Genomic DNA, 16,481 nt, shown 5'->3' on the forward strand with positions numbered 1-16,481 from the left:
ATACTGGGATGACTTCAGTATACCGGACTTCAGGCATACAGGTACTTCAGTTACACAGACTGTCAGTAACGATGACTCGGTCATGTCTAGCATGACTGGTCATACATGACTCGGATCCAGTTACAGTGACTGGACTCAGTATACCGATGACTGTCAGTACATATGACTGTGATAGCTTAGGTATATCGGCTGCTCAGAGTTACCTGGATCTTGAGTGCTTCAGGGTTGTTCAGATACGTCTCAGTATATTTACAAGATACTTTGAACCAATATCTAGGCGGTATACCAGATCTCAGCAACATGGTCTAGATACTGTTTTACATACCAGGTATGCTTGGTGTATAACAGGCTCAGGTACTCTATATATCAGGTACCTCAACTAAGAATATGTATTTTTTTCAGATCTTGTTAAGCATAATAATCATGTTCTGTGTAATTCCTAACTCATTCATTGATACTAAATAGACATAGTTGTGTCATAAATTATAACGACTTATGTTTTTTAGCTATAGAACTGTAGAACATGCTAGTGTGACGCATTACCACTGTCATAACGCTTCAGGTTACAGACGTGTAATTCCTAACTCTTCATTGATACTAGAATAAGTTGGCCCCAAAATTATGAACAAACTTAATGTTTTTTTTTTAGCTATGAATTATTATTATAATCAAAAAGAAGCGCTAAGCCACAAGGACTATACAGATTTTTTTTTTTTTTTTTTTTTTTTTTTTTTTTTTTTTTTTTTTTTTTTTTTTTTTAGCTATGAGAAGCTGAGAACTGCATAGTGTGATCGACACCATGCCTAACCCTTCTAGGGTAGGGTAGGTGCCTGAGCCCGAGCCTTTAGCTCATAAGACTGTCATTCCCATTTGCCCCCTTGGGGCGGGGATGGCAGACCAGAGAGGCCTAGCTTGTGGCTAGGCCTGGGGACAGTTGGTCCCAAAGATGAGGAGGTACTTGTGCCTCCTCCCATGGGAGACTTAGGTCTCAGACACTCCCTAAAGAGGGAGCCAAGGCCGGGCCACCACTTGGAAAAGGCCCGGGCCGGGAGAATACCGGCTAATCTTTAACTAACTAACTAACTAACTGCATAGTGTAGTAGTGTTTTATTTAAGTAGGTGTATGTAATTTATGGTGTGTTTATATAGTACTGAGTATTAAAAAACAGTTTATTGATTTATGGACGACAGGATTATCCTGGATACTCCATAAACTTTGTTCTTTCAGTGGCAATAGGCAGTATTTGCATCTGCACTGTATTTAGTTGAGCTGTATATTTGAGAAGGGCCGTGTTGTTTTAAGCTCTTCTAACATCAGACGGCAGTGTGTTCCAGTGCGCAGTGACAAAAAACAAGCCTTACCCACATTAGTGTTGCGCCTCCTGCTGCAGAATGTTGAAACATTGTAGCAATACAAGCTTGCCTTGCAGTGTGTTTGTCTTCATACGTCAGCAACACACCACATCATCGAGCAGTACCACTCTTCACGTCTAGCCACTCACTCTCCACTACGCAGTACCACTCGTTTCCTATAGCCCAGATGGTCACGTCTAGCCACTCAGACTCTCCACTACTCAGTACCACTCGTTGTTTCCTATAGCCCAGATGGTCACGTCTAGCCACTCAGACTCTCCACTACTCAGTACCACTCGTTGTTTCCTATAGCCCAGATGGTCACGTCTAGCCACTCAGACTCTCCTCTACTCAGTACCACTCGTTGTTTCCTATAGCCCAGATGGTCACGTCTAGCCGCTCAGACTCCACTACTCAGTACCACTCGTTGTTTCCTATAGCACCGACGGTCACATACCGTATGTCATCCTGTCACGCGATATTAAATTGTCCTACTCAGTTCTCTAATGACCAATACTCGCGAATACCGCCGAGCAAAATTGTACTTTTTTTGGCAAATTCAAATGCAGATGTGATTTGGAATGTTGTGACATTTTAGTCCAGTTAAACGAGCGTCGTCTGTCATGGAACACAAATCACTGGAACGTAGAAACTGTTCCACTTTGAGTCACCTGCTGTCCTGAAGTTCTGATGATCGGTGCTGTTAGTGAGACAGTCGTTAATCCAAGTCTGAAATTTGCATATTTAGTATGGCTAACAATCTGATTGGTGTAATAATGCTGGTAGAATTACAGACAATATGGAGACAAGTGCAACTAATGTGGCATTTTATTGTGGCAACGTTTCGCTCTCCAGGAGCTTTGTCAAGCCGTTACAAACAGTAGAGGGACACATAGAGTGTATATATAGGTAGGTGCAAACCATAATATATTCGATACATGGTACTGAAGGATGTAGGCCTGGATTATTGAGTTCAAAGCCTGTCGATAACGCAAGTATATGTGTCACTTTATATCACTAATCAAGCTTACTTTAATCTCTAAAGTATTTAAGTGTACTCTCTCAGCATACACCAAGAGATATACAGGAACCATGACTCGACCCCTGCAACCACACATGGCGAGTGCATCCCAGTTTCTCTATACGAGTAAAATATTCTAGTAAGTTTGTTAGGCAGAGGAAACTAGATAAGTATATTCACCAAGTGCCGGATCAACCAGGCTGTAATGGATATGTGGGGCAGCGGACCTCCATCAGCAACAGCCTGGTTGACCAGACGAGCCTGGCCTACGGCCGGGCTCCGGCGCGGGCGAGCAGGAAAGAAAAAAAATGGACCAAAATGAAAAATGAGAGAAACGGCTGGAATGATAGGATCGCACATCTCGGGCGTAAATGAACGTAAAACAAAGCAAGATTTTATTTTAGACGACGTTTCGCTTGGTATTGAACGTTTCGCCCAAGCTCAAAATTGGGCGAAATGTCAAAAATCAGAGAAAAATTTCCATTAGGCACAAGTTAGCTTGCTGACCCAGTTACATGTTTCATCTCTCTTTTAAACCCTCGTGGAAAAGCTTCATTGATGCCTAAGACAAGTTGATAAAGCGAGTCAATGTGAGACTGAAGAAGTCTGCTGCGCAGGAGATACGTTTCGGCAAGAATTGCAAATACGGCACAACATGACCCTTTATGGTGAAGACGTTTCCTCCACCGGAGACTTGTCAATTTAATAAAATCTCCATGGCCTTTTATTCCTCCTCTACCCTGAACAGGGTACGTTTTTAAGCATAATTTCAGCCCTTTAGAGAGCCTAATCGTTGCACAGGATTCTTCAGATTGCTGCAAGTCAATGGAGCAACTCTCTACCATCCTCAAGTAACAAATCAGATCGCCGTAACTCCCAAGTGGAGTGAATAGTCGAGATATGAAGCAGTGTAGTTTTAAACCTGGAAGTGTTTACCAATTGTTCAGAATCATTTTCAGAACACAAATGATTACTCGGACTTGCTTACAAAACCTCATAAAAAAACTATCAAATATATGACAAAAGAATGGGTCATTCTATAATATAAGAGGAGTAAAGGTCTTAGAATGGGTCATTCTATAATATAAGAGGAGTAAAGGTCTTAGAATGGGTCATTCTATAATATAAGAGGAGTAAAGGTCTTAGAATGGGTCATTCTATAATAGGAGTAAAGGTCTTAGAATGGGTCATTCTATAATATAAGAGGAGTAAAGGTCTTAGAATGGGTCATTATATAATATAAGAGGAGTAAAGGTCTTAGAATGGGTCATTCTATAATATAAGAGGAGTAAAGGTCTTAGAATGGGTCATTCTATAATAGGAGTAAAGGTCTTAGAATGGGTCATTCTATAATATAAGAGGAGTAAAGGTCTTAGAATGGGTCATTCTATAATAGGAGTAAAGGTCTTAGAATGGGTCATTCTATAATAGGAGTAAAGGTCTTAGAATGGGTCATTCTATAATATAAGAGGAGTAAAGGTCTTAGAATGGGTCATTCTATAATATAAGAGGAGTAAAGGTCTTAGAATGGGTCATTCTATAATAGGAGTAAAGGTCTTAGAATGGGTCATTCTATAATAGGAGTAAAGGTCTTAGAATGGGTCATTCTATAATATAAGAGGAGTAAAGGTCTTAGAATGGGTCATTCTATAATATAAGAGGAGTAAAGGTCTTAGAATGGGTCATTCTATAATAGGAGTAAAGGTCTTAGAATGGGTCATTCTATAATACACACTCAAATCCCTCCAGTAATTCGATAACCAAATGGCAAAGGGATAAAATGCCATAAGAATGTCTTATATATGGTCAGTATCATCTACTTATCACTGTGTTACAAGACACAAGTGTTTCTCACATGTTTTATTCATCAACTATGGTCTAAACTTAAGTAAAACTATATGATGACAAGACACAATGAAGATATTGGCTGTATATTTCCACCTCCAGTCTTGGTGCAAGAAATCGTGAAGGTTCGAGCCTTCGTCTACTTAGGGGAAGAAAGATGTGTCACTATATAGTATGTGCTTATCCCTTGCACATATTTTATATAATTTATATATATATATATATATATATATATATATATATATAGTACGAAACTCGCATGGAGAAGTAAGCTTTATCTTATTGGACTACGTTTCGCTTTAAAAACAAAGGCTTCATAAATCTGTTTTTTTTTTTTTTTGAGCAATACGTCGCCCAATAAAAACGTTCTCACTGCTACCTCGGTTTCCAGCTAACGACTTGTAAGCTTCTCGTTATTACATCAAAAGTGAACGAGAATAACGAACATCTCACGTACTGAAAAAAAAGACATATTTTTTGTGAAAATAATAACATGAAAACGATAACACACTTTTTCAGATACGAATGTAAGTTTTCTAATTGGACGTTGAAATAGGGATGAGTAATATGTTCCACAGCTTCAGAGACAGGTATGACTCTCAGCACAGGTACAGACTGTACACACACACACACACACACACACACACACACACACACACACACACACACACACAAGGAAGCTCTACTGTATCAATAGGCAAGACATACAGGGTGAATGGGTGGTAATGGGAAGCAAAGGTGAATGGGTACCATTGAGAGAGTGACGATCCTCACACCCCAATCTGACACCCATGTTTACCTCTCCAGGGGAAAAGTAAACACTCGCGAACCGGAAAGAGAGAGAGAGAGGAGAGAGAGAGAGAGAGAGAGAGAGAGAGATTAAGATTCTTTCTCAAATTCGAATCTCTAGAGTCTCCTTTTCGAGAAATTAAATCAAACATCTTCCTCACGTTATGAAACTACAAGGGAACTTATGCTTAATAGTACAGTCATTGGATATTTTTCCCTAGTAACGTGAGAATCTAAAAGTTGATATGTCAGACAATGACTGACAAGTGTGTCACATTGCTGGTTCCTCGCGGACGAATCGGAAGTGTAGGAATTTGTCTCAGCGAATCAAGATCATTCAAGGTGAGTTTTAATATCTGGTTGCTGCCTCGAGAGTTGCAGTGAGTCCCAAGTATTGTAAGTTTATTCAGGTATACACAAATACAGTTACATAGATTATTATACATAGAAGCATATGTGTAGAGAACCTGGGATAACCCAAAAAAGTCAGACACTGACTTATTTCCATTGGGTCATGATGGGTCATAAAACTTTAACTGCTGACCAAACTGGTCTCGATGACCAGGTGTTGGGTAGTGTCATCGGCCAAGTCTAGTGTGTTCCTGACCACCAGGTCTGGAGCTGGTATATATATATATATATATATATATATATATATATATATATATATATATATATATATATATATATATATATATGTCGTGCCGAATAGGCAGAACTTGCAATCTTGGCTTAAATGTCAACGCTCATCTTGCCATATAGGACAAGCGAAAATTTGTGTATGCAATAATTTTGCCAAAATCATTCTGAACCTAACGAAAAAAATATATTTCACTGTGTTTGTTTAGTATTAAATTATTGTAAACAAATCTAAAATATATTTAGTTGGGTTAGGCTAAAATAAATTGTTCTTGTTATAATAAGGTTAGGTAAGTTTTCTAAGATTCTTTTGGAGCAAAATTAAAATTTTTTACATTAACATTAATGAAAAAAATATATCTTTAAACGTATAAAAGAAAATTTCAGAAAGGACTTAATTTTAAATGAGTTCTTGCTAATTGACCAGTTTTACATATTCGGCACGACACACACACACACACACACACACACACACACACATATATATATATATATATATATATATATATATATATATATATATATATATATATATATATATATGTATATATATATGCATATATATATATATATATATATATATGCAAGGAATTCGCAAGAGCAGGCGAAATATACACAAACACTGATCTCTGGCTGAAGGAGACTCGAACCTACGAGCCTTGGAACTATCGTAGGGGTTCTTAAATGGAGATATCGAGGGTTGAAGGTAGACACACTTGTTGGATGGTAACGATATATTGTCAGACTGTGATGATGGGAAATGGAGCCCAGCCTCTGCCTGTCCTAGCCTGTGTCAAACGCCGAGTGAGAGGGAGGCAGAGGTACGACTGTACACATGCGCATCCCGTGACGTCACACAACAGTCACAGGCCTAGGGATCTCCTATCTAAAGCACATGGATGATACTGATATACTATACAACACAGGGATCAGCAACTATGCTGACAGAACAAGGTACGCAGTGCTATACCAATCTCACCACACTGGACCAATACCTTGGCGTCCAGCTTGCGCTAGACGTTTTGATCCAAGGCAGCCAGCTTTCAGGGAGATGGCTTACAGCTTTTCATCCCATCCCCCTGCATGCATCAGCTTATATATATATATATATATATATATATATATATATATATATATATATATATATATATATATATATATATATATATATATATATATATATATATATAAGGAGGGGTGTTAATGTTGCAGTTTAAAAACTGTAGTGTAAAGCACCCTTCTGGCAAGACAGTGATGGAGTGAATGATGGTGAAAGTTTTTCTTTTTCGGGCTACTCTACCTTGGTGGGAATCGGCTCGTGTGATAATATTAAATAATATATATATATATATATATATATATATATATATATATATATATATATATATATATATACCAGAGAGTCACAATAGACACTTAGACAATATTCAGATAGTTACTGACAGCATATCTACAGGACCACTAGTGGCTCGTAAGAGGCCATTCAACTCAGTGATGTTCCTGACAGGGTGACACATAGACAAGTCATCACCCCGGGTGTGCTTGCCAGTGATTCCTGTGGTTCAGTGTGAGTGATAGAGCCATACTGGCGCAGAGTGGCCACCAAGCCAAGCTGAATTAGAACGGGATTTAGAGTGTAAATCCAATTATTGCGACCTCGGTGTTTCACTTGCGGTGGATATTTAGCTGTTGCTGCTGAATGTATACGGTTATATTATGTACAATAAACATTAACTTTCTTAACAATGAACACACACACACACACACACACACACACACACACACACACACACACATATATATATATATATATATATATATATATATATATATATAAACACTGAACTAGCCAAGGAGTTAAACCCATGCTATTTTGGCCCGCCTCATGGTGAGAGAAAACGCATGACGCTTTAGACCACTAGACCACGCAATCCTTAACAATGGTGCATCCAGCCAAGTTAGATGTTGTACCCACCATCGAAGGACATACGGTGGTGTGGACACCTCTGAGCTAATTCCTTCGATGGTGGGTACAACATCTAGCTTGGTTGGATGCACCATTGTTAAGGATTGTGTGGTCTAGTGGTCTAAAGCGTCATAAGTTTTCCCTCACCATGAGGCGGGCCAAAATAGCATGGGTTCGACTCCTTGGCTTGTGCAGTGTTATTAATCAATACCACTTGTTCCGTGGGTACAAATATATATATATATATATATATATATATATATATATATATATATTCATGGGAAGAATGAAATCCGTATGGGTAATACAGAACCTAATTAATTAGAGAAAATAGGACTTGAAGACATGTTCTAAATCCCTGGATCAAGAGCCCATCAGTGGCATCAAGACACCCCACTTAAAGGGATTGTTTGTGCAGACGACGCTGGGGTGAAACCTCCTCATGTCAGCTACATGGCATGACATGATTCAGAGACAACTTGTGATAGCTGCATGACATGACGTGATTTAGGCACCTCCTCATGACAGCTACATGACATGACGTGATCGAGAGATCACCTCACGACAGCTACTAGGACCACGTCACTCATACTGTTCACAACAGCAACAGCTGGGGCCCCACATGCTACTGGGGCCACCACCTCATAGGAGCAACAGCTGGGACCCCACATGCTGTTGGGACCACCACCTCATAATAGCAACAGCTGGGCCCCACATGCTGTTGGGACCACCACCTCATAGGAGCAACAGCTGGGGCCCCACATGCTACTAGGGCCACCACCTCATAACAGCAACAGCTGGGACCTCACATGCTGTTGGGACCACCACCTCATAACAGCAACAACTGGGGTCCCACAACATTCTACTGGGACCACCACCTCATAACAGCAACAGCTGGGTCCCCACATGCTACTGGGATCACCTCATAACAGCAACAGCTGGGACCCCACATTCTACTGGGACCACCACCTCATAACAGCAACAGCTGGGTCCCCACATGCTACTGGGAGCACCACCTCATTACAGCAACAGCTGGGACCCGACATGCTACTGGGACCACCTCATAACAGCAACAGCTGGGACCCCACATGCTACTGGGACCACCACCTCATAACAGCAACAGCTGGGACCACACATGCTACTGGGACCACCACCTCATAACAGCAACAGCTGGGACCCCACATGCTACTGGGACCACCACCTCATAACAGCAACAGCTGGGACCCCACATGCTACTGGGACCACCACCTCATAATAGCAACAGCTGGGCCCCACATGCTGTTGGGACCACCACCTCATAGGAGCAACAGCTGGGGCCCCACATGCTACTAGGGCCACCACCTCATAACAGCAACAGCTGGGACCTCACATGCTGTTGGGACCACCACCTCATAACAGCAACAACTGGGGTCCCACAACATTCTACTGGGACCACCACCTCATAACAGCAACAGCTGGGTCCCCACATGCTACTGGGATCACCTCATAACAGCAACAGCTGGGACCCCACATGCAACTGGGACCACCACCTCATAACAGCAACAGCTGGGACCCCACATGCTTCTGGGAGCACCACTTCATTACAGCAACAGCTGGGACCCGACATGCTACTGGGACCACCTCATAACAGCAACAGCTGGGACCCCACATGCTACTGGGACCACCACCTCATAACAGCAACAGCTGGGACCACACATGCTACTGGGACCACATCATAACAGCAACAGCTGGGACCCCACATGCTTCTGGGACCACCACCTCATAACAGCAACAGCTGGGACCCCACATGCTACTGGGACCACCACCTCATAACAGCAACAGCTGGGACCTCAGAACACGCTGCTGCCCCAGTTGTCCAATGTTTGCGTATGCAAATACTAATTATACTCGCTTAATTACGTCCTTCTCTGCGGCTTGAAAAGCTTGGATGAAAGCAAACATCTGACAGGCTATGAACAGGGGAGTCTTCTATTGATAGCAGTGCGTAACAGTCTTTGAAAGTTTGCGTATGCAAAGTATATCACCTTGACGTGGGGCACTGACTGGATACGCGGTGTGTTCCCGTAAATCACTTGGCAACCATTACGCAGGGATGAGTTCCACGTTGTGTCTGACAGAATGTTCATTGGTCTTAGTCGCTAATTAAGTCGCTAAAATATATATATATATATATATATATATATATATATATATATATATATATATATATATATATATATATATATACATATATATATATATATGTCGTGCCAATTATGTAAAACTGGTCAATTAGCAAGAACTCATTTAAAATTAAGCCCTTTCTGAAATTTTCTCTTATTCGTTTAAAGATATATTTTTTCATTAATGTTAATGCAAAAAATTTCAATTTTGCACCAAAAGAATCTTAGAAAACTTACCTAACCTTATTTTAACAAGAACAATTTATTTTAGCCTAACCCAACTAAATATATTTTAGATTTGTTTACAATAATTTAATACTAAACAAACACAGTGAAATATATTTTTTTTCGTTAGGTTCAGAATGATTTTGGCGAAATTATTGCATACACAAATTTTCACTTGTCTTATTCGGCAAGATGAGCGTTGCTATTTAAGCCAAGATCGCAAGTTCTGCCTATTCGGCACGACATATATATATATATATATATATATATATATATATATATATATATATATATATATATATATATATATATATATATATATGCACACGCACACTCACACATACATACATACATACATACATACATACATACATTCATATATATGTATTCACACTGTGTAAAAAAGTGTTATGCTACCTTTCAGAAACTCAAATTTAATTCAACAGTGAGTGGATACAATTCTGTAGGTTAAAATATGTGGTAATGTATCACTGGAGGCAGAATATATGTCAACATGTGTGAAGGAAATCAATACCGTTTGGAAGGTTTTTCAAAACTTGAAGTAAAGGATTAGTTCACAAATATTGTGGACCCCCGTTTAACGATCACCTCCCAATGCGACCAATTATGTAAGTGTATTTATGTAAGTACGTTTGTACGTGTATGTTTGGGGGTCTGAAATGGACTAATCTACTTCACAATATTCCTTACGGGAACAAATTCGGTCAGTACTGGCACCTGAACATACTTCTGGAATGAAAAAATATCGTTAACCGTTAGTTCACAAATATTGTGGCCGTCTACGTCGTGTTCCTGAGGTCCCTCAAGGTTCACATTCTCCACCTTCTTTTTTTTCTTCTCTTCTTCTTCTAATAATAATTATTATGATTATGATTATTATTATTGCTATTATTTTGATATTACTATTATTATTATCGGTATTATTATTGATATTTTTATTGCTATTATTATTATTATTATTATCGGCATTATTGATATTTTTATTGATATTATATTATTATTATTATTATTATTATTATTATTATTATTATTATTATTATTATTATTATTTCAGATATAAGCTCGAAACCGTTTAATTATAACAAAAGCTTCAACTAGTAATTTTTTTACAGCTTGCTATTTCGGCTTTTGTCAAGTCTTAATGTTAAAATCCGTCAATGGTTCGTCACTGATACAGTGACGGGGAAGCGCGTAGTAGTAGCTCCAGTTTCTTGAATCAAGAGCCCTTCATAAGGGCTCTTAAAAATAAGGTCTCATCGTAAAGCGGCCAATATTACAGAGCGTAAATCCTATAGTGAAGAACGTAATATAGGCTAGTTGGTTAATGGGATTTAAATCCTATCAGCCTAAGGCTGGTTGGTTGGTTAATTGAAGGTAAATCCTATCAGCCAAACAAGGTTCATTATGGCTGGTTGGTTGGTTAATGGAGTTTAAAGGCTATCGACCACACGAGGGTCATTAAGGCTACATGTAGCCTTTCTACCACCAGTCAGTACTACATTACTCCCCCTAAAAGAGATTAAAATAAACACGGTGTATATATTCACTGAGAAATATACACCTCACGGTGTATATTTCCTGGACACTAGTTTTGTGCTGACCAGGACAACGCTTGCTAATGTATTGGCAAGTCTCCGAAGGTAATTCTTGTATATCATCTGCATTTTTCGAGTTTCGAAATTTTGCTGGCTAGCGATTGTCATAGAAGTTTTTTTTGGGCTGTTTTGATTTTCTTTCTATCGGGTGTAATTCACATTCTGTTGTTTTTATTGTTTGTACTTGTTTTTGTTTGGATTTGGTAAGGGAATTATTAGTCATAAGTAACATGTGACTTGAGAGGGGATTCTACACGATGTTTCGCCTGTCTTTATGCAGGGCAGAGCGAAGCGTCTCAAGTTTTCTCTGCACATTATGGGAAAATTGTGAATTGTTCTCTTCACATTATGGGAAAATTGTGAATTGTTCCAACCCTGGTTCTGTTCCTAAAAATATAACTTAACAGATCACATGGATTATTATGCTGTCTGTCTCCATATGGCTCAATAAGAGGACAGTGAAGTACATAGTATTTAAGAAAGTGACCATAAGACTGGCCACATACTTGTAGTTCGATCATCCGTGTGTCTGCCAGACTGCCAGACGTACTTGTAACTAATAAGCCTGGCTGCTACATCAGTCAGTCCAATTTCACTGCGAGTTATGGTCCATAGTTCCTACCCTTTGGGGCCTAGTTCCTAGGCCTTTTGTGTATCCACATGCTCTCGCGCTACCGTCCACAGGATGGATATGGGGTGCACAATAAACTAGCCACTTCGGTGGCAAAATCTAAAAATCTAATGTGTATTCATATGCAGCGCTCAGTACTCTAGAAACTACTATCCACAGGATGGATATGGGGTGGGCACTGAACTATCCACTATCATCCACAGGATGGACATGAGGTACACAAAATCTGATTACTTATCAAACACTCGCAAGCATTAGATGAAAAATTTAGCGTTACCTAATATACATTAATAATAATAATAATAATAATAATAAAAGAATACCAGTTACCAAAATAATTCGTTACATGAAAACGTACACAAATCAGACTAGTGTTATACGTAAACCATACCCCCGGCCGGGATTGAACCCGCGGTCATAGAGTCTCAAAACTCCAGCCCGTCGCGTTAGCCACTAGACCAGCTAGCCACAATTTGCAATCGTGTCATTACGATTTCTTAAGTCATGTTGACGGCAGTGAAGGGACTTGAGCTAGAGTTCGTCACGGCCACGCTAGCTGGAGATTCATCTGTAAAAACTTGCATTTGTGGTCACAGAGGTGCCTGTGCTAACCTTCCTATGGTGCAGAAATATACCTAGTTGGATGAATCTTATTGTGGCTAGCTGGTCTAGTGGCTAACGCGACGGGCTGGAGTTTTGAGACTCTATAACCGCGGGTTCAATCCCGGCCGGGGGTATGGTTTATTTGCAATCGTGTCATTACGATTTCTTGAGTCGTAGTGTTATACGTATCTACCAGACTGTACAAATCAGTAATGACAAAAAAATCCTTGAATTACTAAGGTTGCGCTTCATCACAGCACATCCTGTTATTACACATCGTACGTTTTTTCAGTCAATCTCAGCACCATCTTCTGAACATTTCCTGCAATTAAAAAAATAATTGTGGTCACAGGAAGCTCAGAAGTAGTTGGGATCACACAGCACCTGGGGAACGTGAGGCAATCATCTTTGATCCGAGGAACAAGAGGATGACTTGATTCTTAAGTGACTGGAGAATAAGTGTAAGTGCCAGAATAACTGGAGTGTTACTGTGAGTGTCTGGGTGATTGTAGTGTTTCTGTGAGTGTCTGGGTGATTGTAGTGTTTCTGTGAGTGTCTGGGTGATTGTAGTGTTTCTGTGAGTGTCTGGGTGATTGTAGTGTTACTGTGAGTGTCTGGGTGATTGTAGTGTTTCTGTGAGTGTCTGGGTGATTGTAGTGTTTCTGTGAGCGTCTGGGTGATTGTAGTGTTTCTGTGAGTGTCTGGGTGATTGTAGTGTTTCTGTGAGCGTCTGGGTGATTGTAGTGTTTCTGTGAGCGTCTGGGTGATTGTAGTGTTACTGTGAGTGTCTGGGTGATTGTAGTGTTTCTGTGAGTGTCTGGGTGATTGTAGTGTTTCTGTGAGTGTCTGGGTAATTGTAGTGTTTCTGTGAGTGTCTGGGTGATTGTAGTGTTTCTGTGAGTGTCTGGGTGATTGTAGTGTTACTGTGAGTGTCTGGGTAATTGTAGTGTTTCTGTGAGTGTCTGGGTGATTGTAGTGTTTCTGTGAGTGTCTGGGTGATTGTAGTGTTTCTGTGAGTGTCTGGGTAATTGTAGTGTTTCTGTGAGTGTCTGGGTGATTGTAGTGTTTCTGTGAGTGTCTGGGTGATTGTAGTGTTTCTGTGAGTGTCTGGGTGATTGTAGTGTTTCTGTGAGTGTCTGGGTGATTGTAGTGTTTCTGTGAGTGTCTAGGTGACTGTAGTGTTACTGTGAGTGACTGTAGTGTTACTGTGAGCGACTGTAGTGTTGCTGTGAGTGACTGTAGTGTTACTGTGAGTGGGTGACTGTAGTGTTACTGTGAGTGACTGTAGTGTTACTGTGAGCGACTGTAGTGTTACTGTGAGTGACTGTAGTGTTACTGTGAGCGACTGTAGTGTTACTGTGAGTGACTGTAGTGTTACTGTGAATGTCTGGGTGACTGTAGTGTTACTGTGAGTGACTGTAGTGTTACTGTGAGTGGGTGACTGTAGTGTTACTATGAGTAACTGTAGTGTTACTGTGAGTGACTGCAGTGTTACTGTGAGTGACTGTAGTGTTACTATGAGTAACTGTAGTGTTACTGTAAGTGACTGCAGTGTTACTGTGAGTGACTGTAGTGTTACTATGAGTAACTGTAGTGTTACTGTGAGTGACTGCAGTGTTACTGTGAGTGACTGTAGTGTTACTATGAGTAACTGTAGTGTTACTGTGAGTGACTGCAGTGTTACTGTGAGTGACTGTAGTGTTACTATGAGTAACTGTAGTGTTACTGTAAGTGACTGCAGTGTTACTGTGAGTGACTGTAGTGTTACTATGAGTAACTGTAGTGTTACTGTGAGTGACTGCAGTGTTACTGTGAGTGACTGTAGTGTTACTATGAGTAACTGTAGTGTTACTGTGAGTGACTGCAGTGTTACTGTGAGTGACTGTAGTGTTACTATGAGTAACTGGAGTGTTACTGTGAGTGACTGCAGTGTTACTGTGAGTGACTGTAGTGTTACTATGAGTAACTGGAGTGTTACTGTGTGTGTCTGAGTGACTGGGATATGACTGTATGTATAAATGTATACATACACAAAGCTATGAATATGTCTATATGGATTGTTACCACAACACGTAGCAAGTAACAATTTAAGACATCTGTGATACGAATCTTAAAAATATCTCCAAAATAAGTTTATTTTAGGCCTGTGAAAAAAAAAACATTAAAAGTCTATAGGCCTAAGGGGGGTCGATGGTATTCCACACCTCCAGCACAATATTAGAAGTTATAAAATAAGATAGCCGCTACCCCTGGCCTGTGGCTGATAAAGAGCATGAACCTACGGTGGAGAGATAGGAGAAACGGCCTTAGGGAAAGGCGTGGGTTATACTGTTTTTGCCTCCGCTTCCCAATTCCCCTGAAGCCAATGCCGTCAATATTTCTGTCCGGACTGCCAACTATGAGGCGGGAGGCGCGACAGCTACGCCTCTGCTTGCTCTCTGCTTCCCCGAGTGCCAGTGGCACCACTGCCATGGAAAACCTATCATGTAAACCATGATTTGAATATAATTATCTGGGGGAGACGCTGCTTGAGCCAGTGACCGCTCGCTCTCTTTCTCTCTCTCTCGCTTTTATTATCGGTAAAAACACGCGTAAGAGATGGCAAAGATCGCAAGCGCGATCCATTGTGAGGAAACAGAAGCCGACGCTAAATGTTCAACTATCCGAAGCAAATATAAATACGTAATAAGTTGGGATTTGTTAAGTCGTAAAGGGAAGTTATCGTACGCGGCAGCGGGAACCCCCCGCCCCCACCCCCTAGCCGCTTATCATATCAACCAATCCCCGGTGAGCTCGCATCCAACGCCCGCTGAATACTTGATGAAAGCGCTCACCTTATTGGTTTTCACGCAGCGGTTGAGATATGAAAGCGGCGACTTGATTGGCTGATATGCTACCGAGACATGGAAGAGGCCGGATCCCTCCACCAATCATGTCCCAGATAAGATAAGGATGATTGAATGACAGGGGTCCAAGACGATTTGCGAGCCCCTGGGATCTCTTCCACCGACAGTTAACCATTTAAGTATTTCTTTCAGTTTGAGCGTCAAAACCCGGAGGACACGCGGGCGAGGTTTTAGTGGGAATACCAGGACATTAGTTGATTATATTTATGGTCCACCGAGTGTTCTAGGTAGTGAATATGAGTGATATAAACCACCCCAGGCTCCCCTCCTTCACCCCCCCCCCCGTCTTGTAACCTTCATCAACTCAAGTATTGGACGTGTTTTCTTGTGCATCTATTGGGGTTGTGTAATGTTTGTGTGCCTGTGTACCTAGATGAACTGTACTGTGCTTCCTACAGTACATCTTCAGCTTAAGGGGCCTGAGACAGAACTGCTACAGCAGTGTATATATTTACTTATATGTGGCTGTAGGAGTCGAGTCACAGCTCCTGGGCTTTGTGTGTGTGTGTGTGTGTGTGTGTGTGTGTGTGTGTGTGTGTGTGTGCGTACGTACTCAATTGTGGTTACAAGGGTCGATTCAAGGCTCATGGGCCCCTGTGTGTGTGTGTGTGTGTACTCACCTATTTGTACTCACCTATTTGTGGTTGCAGGGGTCGAGTCCTAGCTCCTGGCCCCGCCTCTTCACCGGTTGCTACTAGACCCTCTCTCTCCCCGCTCCATGAGCT

General features: G+C 40.8%; 1 protein-coding gene across 1 annotated transcript in view; it reads left to right on the forward strand.

The window, feature by feature from the left end:
• Nucleotides 1-16,481, forward strand: part of LOC128702294 (T-box transcription factor TBX20) — a 790,238-nt gene that overhangs the window by 696,402 nt on the left and 77,355 nt on the right. Inside the window, exons 8-9 of the mRNA XM_070102074.1 lie at nt 1,966-2,007; nt 4,922-4,941. Of these exons, the coding sequence (XP_069958175.1) occupies nt 1,966-2,007; nt 4,922-4,941 (62 nt within the window). The remainder of the gene's footprint in view (nt 1-1,965; nt 2,008-4,921; nt 4,942-16,481) is intronic.

Source organism: Cherax quadricarinatus, chromosome 80 (assembly GCF_038502225.1).
Source record: "Cherax quadricarinatus isolate ZL_2023a chromosome 80, ASM3850222v1, whole genome shotgun sequence".
Taxonomy (NCBI): Eukaryota; Metazoa; Arthropoda; class Malacostraca; order Decapoda; family Parastacidae; genus Cherax; species Cherax quadricarinatus.